This window comes from Macrobrachium rosenbergii, chromosome 27 (genome assembly GCF_040412425.1).
Source record: "Macrobrachium rosenbergii isolate ZJJX-2024 chromosome 27, ASM4041242v1, whole genome shotgun sequence".
Lineage (NCBI taxonomy): Eukaryota > Metazoa > Arthropoda > Malacostraca > Decapoda > Palaemonidae > Macrobrachium > Macrobrachium rosenbergii.
This window is the reverse complement of record NC_089767.1, coordinates 15,782,650-15,792,649: the sequence shown is the minus strand read 5'-3', so window position 1 is coordinate 15,792,649 and position 10,000 is coordinate 15,782,650. Positions and strand designations below refer to the sequence as shown.

The 10,000-nt window shown below is 35.2% G+C and overlaps 1 protein-coding gene across 3 annotated transcripts in view; it reads left to right on the top strand.

Moving 5' to 3' along the window:
* Positions 1–10,000, top strand: part of LOC136853430 (signal peptide, CUB and EGF-like domain-containing protein 1) — a 185,120-nt gene that overhangs the window by 74,604 nt on the left and 100,516 nt on the right. For all 3 annotated transcript variants that reach the window (XM_067128982.1, XM_067128985.1, XM_067128983.1), the window contains exons 3-5: positions 1,745–1,899; positions 4,856–5,026; positions 9,009–9,216. In XM_067128982.1, the coding sequence (XP_066985083.1) occupies positions 1,745–1,899; positions 4,856–5,026; positions 9,009–9,216 (534 nt within the window). The remainder of the gene's footprint in view (positions 1–1,744; positions 1,900–4,855; positions 5,027–9,008; positions 9,217–10,000) is intronic.

The window sequence follows — 10,000 nt, the reverse complement described above, 5'->3', positions numbered from 1 at the left end:
CCCCACAACTCCCCATGCGATTTTGTTTTGTGTGTGTGTGTGTGTGTCCGTGTGTCAGTGGGAAGTCGAAGAAGGGACATGCAGCTAACAACATATTCTCTGAAGACCTTATATCCCCAGTATTAACACTACTTTGTAACACACTCTCTTAAAAACTGTATGGTGATATATTATATATATATATATATATATATATATATATATATATATATATATATATATATATATATATATATATATTATACTATATCTCACATATGTATGATGTATATATATGTATATATATATATATATATATATATATATATATATATATATATATATATATATATATATATATTATATAATTTAACTATTATATCACATGAAAGAGTGATTTTGTAATGTTATCTGCACTGGAGTGAGTTGGTAATGGGGCATGCTTGTAACTCAGAGAATTTAAGATACATTATCATACATACACAGAAACATATACACACACATATATATAGATAGATAAATATATCCATACACACACACACACACACACATATATATATATATATATATATATATATATATATATATATATATATATATATTGTTAGTTAGTTTGTGTTTATGCACTTTCAGCAATTGCCCTTTTCTGCTTTTCAAAGGTGTTACCAGAGCGATAGCTCCTTTTGGTTCTCAGAAAGTCTGTTGGGACGAGTTTACAAAATTCATGTCCTTTGCTTAACTCCCAGCTCATGCTGGTACCATTCAAAGTTAGGTCGATTAGTGGCGGTAGGCCGAAATTTTAACAACAGACTTTACAAAAACAAGAGTTGTGTGTTTTATATATAGTTACAGGTGTGGAAAGTCCGTTATAGCGAATAGTGCTTAAAATGCTTGAGATTCATCCTTAATCAGTCAGAGCTTTCCTTCTCAGCAAGCGCCTGCTTTTCGTAATTTCCAAGTGCTGTGGAATAGCAGAATTACCAGTCAGATAATATGGAACAGAGACCTTACACGTGGTGACAGCCCCACTTTGCTGCATAAAATAGAGAGAGAGAGAGAGAGAGAGAGAGAGAGAGAGAGAGAGAGAGAGAGAGAGAGAGAAGGTCATCTTTAATAACGTGGAATTTGACCCTTAGATTAGAGACTCGAGGATATACCAGACGAGTCTCAGATGTACAGTGGTTCTCCCAAGTCATAAGTGCTCTCTCTCTCTCTCTCTCTCTCTCTCTCTCTCTCTCTCTCTCTCTCTCTCTCTCTCTCTCTCATTCTTCTTTTCAAAGCAAAATATTCTTAATTTTACATTGCTTATTATATGAAAATCAGAACATAGTAGTAATGATTTTTTTTATGCGTTTGTATACTCTGACTTTGTAGCAAATTCCTGTATATTTTTTAAATTAACCGGAATTAGATTTCCAACAATATTAAGTGCAGGGCAAGTTTTTCCATGTCCTACTATTTAGTTTCTTAATGCATGTGTCAAAGACACGTGCATTAGAAGTATGTAATAACAACATTGAAATATCAGCTGACTCATGAAAGTCATCTCACTTTAATATTCTGTAAACAGCAAGTATTGTCAAATAATTGCAGATGGCTACAGTGAGCAATAAGTGTGCAACATGTAAAAAACACAGTAACTGAAATAATCTTTTGTTAACGTTTTTATCTTACCTGTAGCATTTCTCTCTTCTATTATCTTAATTCATGTTAAGCAAGTTTATTCCACACAGTAGTGATCGACCAAATCTTTCACTTTTAACAGATTGGTGCGGAAGAGAAGCTGTGTTAGAAGTGACCACAGACCAAGAAGATACAACTTTAGTCTTAGATTTGGAATATTCAGTTCCCAAGCTATGGACTCTGCATATAGCTGATTCTCTAGAAGCGACTGGTTACCGAGGAGGAAGCTACGCAGAGGTTAGTAACTGTGTTGAAGCAGTTCCATCTGCAATTGCATGCGAAAGCTGTCTTGAGGAGAGAATTGTACAAGTAGGTTATTTAAAGGACGGTACTGGTAATTTATTTCTTAAGTATTTGCCCGCGACACTGGACAATCAATTGACTGTCTTGTTAGCTATGTACCAAGAGATTAACCGCGGTATAAATTTTTGTTAGTTTTGCATCATTTGTTTAATAGAATAGTTTTTTATTTATTTTTTTATTTTTTTTTTATTTTATTTATTTTTTTTTTTTTTGTATTTTAAAGAAATCTGTACAAAGCTGTTCGAGGTAGGTCAGCTGATAATGAAATGTCAGCCGCTGTTTCTGGTAAACTCGCTAATTAAGATCCATCCTTATCTTGTAAACATGTGAGAGTTTATTTTATTGACTCTCTTAAATTTTTCCATTTCTCAAGCATAGATCTGCTGATTTTGGGTCTTGTAGCATCGGTAGTTATTTCGAAATCTTAACAATAACTCCATCATTCAGTAAGGTACTGATATTAGTTGCTTATCCATTCTAATGCTAATTTTAGGTTATCAGCTTAATGTAAATGAAGATATGTGAAATTATGCCAGTTTGGAACTTGATACAGAAAACTTCATAATAGTTTCTCATTTTATAAAGGTATTAATTCAACTTCAAAACGTGCCAAGAGTAGCTAAGCAGTAAAAACCCATCTTTGATATTTAAAACGATGAACTAATTTTTTGGACGTATAAGAAAAGAAAAAATCATTGATGGAATAAGTTAGAGTGATTAGAAAAGAGAAAAACAGCCACAGGATTTATTCAGATGAAAAGAGTTAAAATAGTGCGGAAGTTGATGATCGCCAACATCAAGTGAAATTTGGTACAGTGAAGAAGAATCAATTGGAAATTCCATCTTCTGTTCCCATAATGATGAAATATATGCAAGGAGGAGGGTTCCCATCATAATCAAATATATGAAAGGAGGAAGGTTCCCATCATGATAAAATATAAGCAATGAGGAAGGTTCCCATCATGATAAAATATAAGCAAGGAGGAAGGTTCCCATCATGATAAAGTATAAGCAAGGAGGAAGGTTCCCATCATGGTAAAATATAAGCAAGGAGGAAGGTTTCCATCATGATAAAATATAAGCAAGAAGGAAGGTTCCCATCATGATAAAATATAAGCAATGAGGAAGGTTCCCATCATGATAAAATATAAGCAAGGAGGAAGGTTTCCATCATGATAAAATATAAGCAAGAAGGAAGGTTCCCATCATGATAAAATATAAGCAATGAGGAAGGTTCCCATCATGATAAAATATAAGCAAGGAGGAAGGTTCCCATCATGATAAAGTATAAGCAAGGAGGAAGGTTCCCATCATGGTAAAATATAAGCAAGGGGAAGGTTTCCATCATGATAAAATATAAGCAAGAAGGAAGGTTCCCATCATGATAAAGTATATGCAAGGTGGAATGTTCCCATCATGATAAAATATATGCAGGGAGGAATGTTCCCATCATGATAAAATATATACAAGCAGGAAGGTTCCCATCATAATAAAATATATGCAAGGAGGAAGATTCCTATTATGATAAAATAAATGCGAGGAAGGTTCCCATCATGATAAAATATATGCAAGGCAAAATGTTCCCATCATGGTAAAATATATGCAAGGAGGAATGTTCCTGTCATGATAAAATATATGCAAGAAGGAAGATTCCCATCATTTTAAAATATATGCAAGGAAGAAAGTTCCCATCATGGTAAAATATATGCAAGGAGGAATATTCCCGTCATGATAAAATATATGCAAGGAGGAAGGTTCCATCACTATAAAATATATGCAAGGAGGAAAGTTCCCATCATAATGAAATATATACAAGGAGGAAGGTTCCCATCGTGATAAAATATATGCAAGGCGGAATGTTCCCATCATGATAAAACATATGCAAGGAGAAAGGTTTCTGTCATGACAAATATATGGAAGGAGGAAGGTTCCCATCATGATAAAATGTATGCAAGGTGGAAGGATCCCATCATGGTAAAATAAATGCAAGGAAGAAGGTTCCCATCATGATAAAATATATGCAAGAAGGAAGATTCCATCATGATAAAATATATGCAAGGAAGAAGGTTCGCAGCTTGATAAAATATTTGCATTGAAGAAAGTTCCCACCATGATAAAATAAATGCAGGGAAGAAGGTTCCTATCATGATAAAATATATGCAAGGAAGAAGGTTCCCATCATGATAAAATATATGCAAGAAGGAAGGTTCCCATTATGATAAAATACATGCAAGGAGGAAGGTTCCCATCATGATAAAATTTATGAAAGGAGTACGGTTCCCATCGTGATAAAATATATTCAAGGAAGATGGTTCCCATCATGATAAAATAAATGCAATGAGGAATACCACTTCCTGTGATTTGAAATGCTCTTCAAATTCAATTTACCTTATTAATAAAATGTATGGAAAGTAGAAAGCTCCCATCATCACAAAATAAATGCAAGGAGAAAGGTTCCCATCATGATAAAATACATGCAAGGTGAAAGGTTCTCATCATGATAAAATATATGCAAGGAGGAAGGTTCCCATCATGATAAAATACATGCAAGGAGGAAGGTTCCCATCATGATAAAATATATGCAAGGAAGAAGGTTCCCATCATGATAAAATAAATGCAAGGAGGAATACCACTTCCCTGTGATTTGAAATGCTCTTCAAATTCAATTTACCATATTAATAAAATGTTATGTAGACCTTTGGCTTTTTCTAATTGCTGAAAAGATGAAATTTATGCTGGTACTCATATTTGTGAACTTTTTGCCTTTCTGTACATGTTTTACCAAACTCTAATCAAATACCTTTTGTAATTACGTTGAAAGATACATTTATACCGATAAACTTAACATTATTTTCTCATTAAATTCAGTGTACACATTTCTACCTCTCAGGCCCACATAGTGAACCGACAGTGGCGCGTATATGGTCGAGGGCCTGAGCTACTCCAGGATTCACTAGACGGTTCGCGACTCTTGGCTCTGACCGACGGCGTCATTCAGAGATACTACCATTTCCGCCTGTATCTCTCCCACCAAACCCTCGAATGGAGGTACGGTCGCCAGGTAAGATCTTACCTCGACTGCATTGTTATGCTTTGATTTCTCATCTTAAATGAACGTATATGAAATCCTTTCCTCTGTGAAATGACGAAGATTTTCCACTTCAGCGCTTCGAAATTATACTGTACTGCCATTGAGGGAAAGTTGCCAGTGAGATATACTCAAAGTTTATTTCACTGATATGTCATCAGGCTTAGACCAGTGTTTGTTTGCCTTTTCTATTGAAATACTCTCTTAAAAATGAGAGAACCGAATGTTCTCAATTCGATCCTATTTAAAGAGGTTCTTATAACCTGCGTCTGTGTTTTTAGGTAACTCGCATCTTCCTGATGGATGAGGCAGTGTTGGTATCACCGGTTGAGGAAAATTATCGATAACCTTTTTGCCCGTTTAAGTGAGCCAGATTTAATCCCATTAATTTAGTAGTCTCTTCAGAACTTTGTTCAGGTAGATGGAATAAATCGTAAATTCCCTTGTTTTATACACTTAATTTAATAGCAAAGGCTCCGATATTTTTGGCATTTCCTGCCAGTAGACATTCTCTGCCCAGATACAAGTCTGACAGTTTCATATTTTAATTTATTTTAATTTACCTCCCATCTCTGTGTTATTTTGAAGATTTTTTCTTTATTTTCATTTTTTCTGCTTATGTTTTCTCAACAGCATTGTCACATTAAGCCTACTATGTAGAGTAATTTTAGAGTTGATTTTGTTTGTATTCTGAGCCATCGTTTGCCCATTCTTATCCATATGAATAAATCTTAATTGGTCTAACATATGTGAATCTAAATTGAAAAATTTTCATTCAGATTCCTTTCGTAAATTACTAGCAACAAGGAGAATTTTTGCACATTTTATTTCTACAACGAACTGTAGCTATAATTCACAACAACACCGATAATGAATTATCATTATGATGCGGAATCTACCATTTTTTTTACCAGAACGTCGAAACAACCCCTTGAAGTGGTCTCTGTTAATATATGTAAATATATAATCACGAGCTGATTCACGCTGCTTGCGTCCGCCCGCTCGATCATCCCGAAGCTATTATCATAGGCCAGCAATTTTCTCGAGCCATTTTCACTCATATTTTCACGGCTATCGCGGTGCACGAGTCCCAAATTTCACGGGCGATTTCCTCAGGAGGAGAGGAAACGGGCAACACCTGCCTTCGGTCGCGTTTATCTTGATGCCGAGTAAATGCTAATCTCAAGAGCGATTTGGGAGAGGCGACGTGTTTATGGGTACTGATGTAAACTTCAGGATTACTGATATTGTTGTTGTTCTCTTGGTCTTAAATTGCCTGTCGCCTCCGTAAATAGTTAGAGATTTAATTAACCAGCTGACTAGACATGGCTCAGAAATCTTGGACGATTGCCCGTGCAGCCTCGGGCTAAAGATTATTCCGGGTCACTAGTGACTAAAGATGATGTATCATGTAAAAAAAGAAGGCTCCATATTAATTATTCTTTTTTAATTATTTTTATTTTTCTTTTTTCATTTTTATTTATCTGCTATCTTGATTTATTTTTATATTCTCTCATTATAGTTTATTTCAATTTTTATCTATTTTATTTTTTCTATATTAATTCTTCTTCCTTTATTAATACTTATTACAAAGATAGTCTCATTAAAGAGTTTATTTTACTGAAACACATCTTATTATTCAGTCTGAATAAAAGTCGTGATATAAAAACTTTTATGAAGATCTTATTCGGGTTTGTTTTTTTTCGTTTTTTCTGTAAAAGAAAACTATTGTGCCGGCTTTGCCTGTCCGTCCGAACTTTTTTCTGTCCGCACTTTTTCTGTCCGCCCTCAGAGCTTAAAAGCTACTGAGGCTAGAGTTATGCAAATTGGTATATTGTTCATCCACCCTCCAATCATAAAACATGCCAAATTGCAGCCCTCTAGCCTTGGTAGTTTTTATTTTATTTAAGGTTAAAGTTAATCATAATTGTGCTTCTGGCAACGATATAGGATAGGCCACCACCGGCCCGTGGTTAAAGTTTCATGGGCCGCGGTTCATACAGCGTTATACCAAGACCACCGAAAGCTAGATCTACTATCGGTGGCCTTGATTATACGCTGTAGCGGCTGTATAGAAAACTCGATTGCGCCGAAGAAACTTCGGGTCATTTTTTACTTATTTATTGTTTTCCCGTATACTTTGGTCAAAAAACGACGCCCTTCATGATTCCGTCGTTGTTTCTCGCGAAGCGGTAATGAAAAGATTTGTAGTTTTCGTCATTTTGAGTCCATTACTCGCGTTTGTTTAAAGCTTCATCTAGATCTCTTAATTTTTCTTTTTCAGTTCGTGTTGAGAAGTATCTAGGAATCCGTATTAGACGTAAATTAGCAAAACGTAAAGACACTAGCGGACCCAGAAAAATTTCTTGGGGGCGCCACCAGTTTTCATATACATACACACATACAGTATATATGTATATATATGTATATGTATAATGTACTTTATATATATGTATGAATACCGAATCCATTATTATTATCATTAAGATTATTGTTAAAATTGTTATTGTTATTATTTATTTCTCAAAACTTTATTATTTCTATAATAGATTTTTATTTTTTTCCATTTTTATATTTCTCATTTGTTATTATTATCTAAATCTTCAATATGATTTTTTTGTCATTTTCATGGGGGAAACATGCCCAAGTGCCCCCGCCCCACCTCCCCCGCCGATCCGCTAGTGCGTGAAGACCCGAATAATCTTTTGGAACAGTTACCAACTCCCAAGGAGATTTTCACGGAATAAAACCTCGAATTCCGAGTAAAGGTAGGCTCGATTCGAAACCGGTACAGTAATTATACTGAATCCTAAGCATCTTGTAGTATCAGTATATATGGAACAGTACGGTGCATTTCGTTAATAATCATACCTGTGGTGTCGGTTTTAACTGGTTTTTCAATATTATAAATTAAAAAAAAAAGGGAAGTTATAGATAAGCTTCTGGCTCTCAGAAACTGTTTGTACCCCATTGCACTGAAGGTGCGGGTCATTCAGAGCTCGTGAGGATCTAACCAGATAAATTATTAATTTTGGAAAGCCGTTGCAACCGAAAGTTGAAGTTTGATTACTTCTGTCCTCGTCGTACGGTACCACTGTTCTTCTTCACTCCATGGTTGTTAGGACACATCCACATGACGTCAGGTTGCAGCGTATTCTGAATGACAACGTACAGAGCCGTTGCTGTATTCTCCTACGCACAAGTGTATAAGCCTGTACGTTTTGCAAGTGAACACTTATGGTTACATTCCTTCATGCTTGTATTACCACAGGAGACAAATTCGCAGATGTCTATGATAAAAGGAATCGTTTTTTATTGTTTTCAGTTTTTCCAGCGATAGCTTTTTAAATTGCCCTCCGATCAATAAAATGGTACTTTCAACAGGAGGTTCTACACCTGTTGTGAGGAAGTTGTTTTAATCTGGAATTCAGCCTGTATGTGTTTTGTTCGAATTGATTCTCATTCGTTACTTTTTCCAAGGAAGTTTGAAAGAGGTTCTGCATGAACACACGTCATCTGTCCGTCTTTTTATGTTCGCGTAAAGTTATTAATTGATTCATATTCATTTTTTTGAGAAGAATCCTTCTGCCAAGGTTTTGATTGGCTTTTGAATGGATTAAGGTTCAGGATTTGATTCTAATTTTATTAATCTAACATTACTCTAGCAGTTAGTTCCATTGACGAAATCTGAAGGCGTGAAGTATTGGTCTGCAAAGTAAAGTTTGAAATTGTTGTTTTTTTTTTTTAATAGTGCAAACTTTGACAACTTGCCAGTTCTTGTGGATATAAGTGTGCTTATTGGGGAATAGAAATGATGCTGAAGAATGCTTGCGCTGTCTGTTTGCTATCAAGGTTGATGTTTTGTTTTAGCTAATTATAATTTACCCAAACGATAACATTCCGTTTCAAAGCATTGCGGATAAATGACTGAAATTCCTACCCTTTTCTCATTCAGTTCGGAGGCCGGCGAGGAACCCTGGAAGGACCAAACCTCTTCCAAACCCGTAAAGAAGAAGAAGAAGAGGAGGAGGCTAAGAAAGAAGAGAAAGTGAGCGAAAGAAAGGGCGAGGAAAGCCGGCTGTACATCGGCCTCAACCGAGTCCTGGGAGGGAGGTGGAGGCGAGGATCTGGTCTGTGCCACGTGACCATCACCCTTGACAACGGTAAGTATCGAGGTTTATTTGATGTCTGTCACTATCTGGCTTGAGGATTATGGTGTGGGGTGGGTGCGCCTTTGTGTGCTGCCCTCGTCCAATCGAAAATCTCCTCTCGGGAACAAGTGGGAGAATTGCGACTAAAGCTGGATTTAAGGCGATAAAGGATCAGCTGCGTGCATTCGCTGCAGGATGTTTACGTGATGGATCGGTCTGTGATTTCCTGATAGAATGCGCTGATAAAAGTGTGCGCATATGCAGTGTACATATATATATATATATATATATATATATATATATATATATATATATATATATATATATATATGTATGTATATATACACATATAATTGTAATAACAACAGTGTTTTATCCTGTAATATTTACTAGATTAATATTTAATGTTATAACTGATAGGCGCTTCTGCCCCGGCTAAGTTTCGAACCTTGGCCTTCAGTTTAGAAAAACTTTAAACAGTTGACTTTAACCAAGGTCCAGGTTCGGAAACTAGCCTGGGGAGAAGTACTTACAATTATAATTCGATAATACACGATATTTGTAGTTTAATATTAACATACACACACACACACACACACACACACACACACATATATATATATATATATATATATATATATATATATATATATATATATATATATATATATATATATATATGATCTCCAGTTATCAGTGTATTTTATAGATAATTGGGGATTAATATTTACTAAATATTAATCCCAATTATCCAGATAGAATGCATTGATGAAAGTGTGCAATGTATATATATATA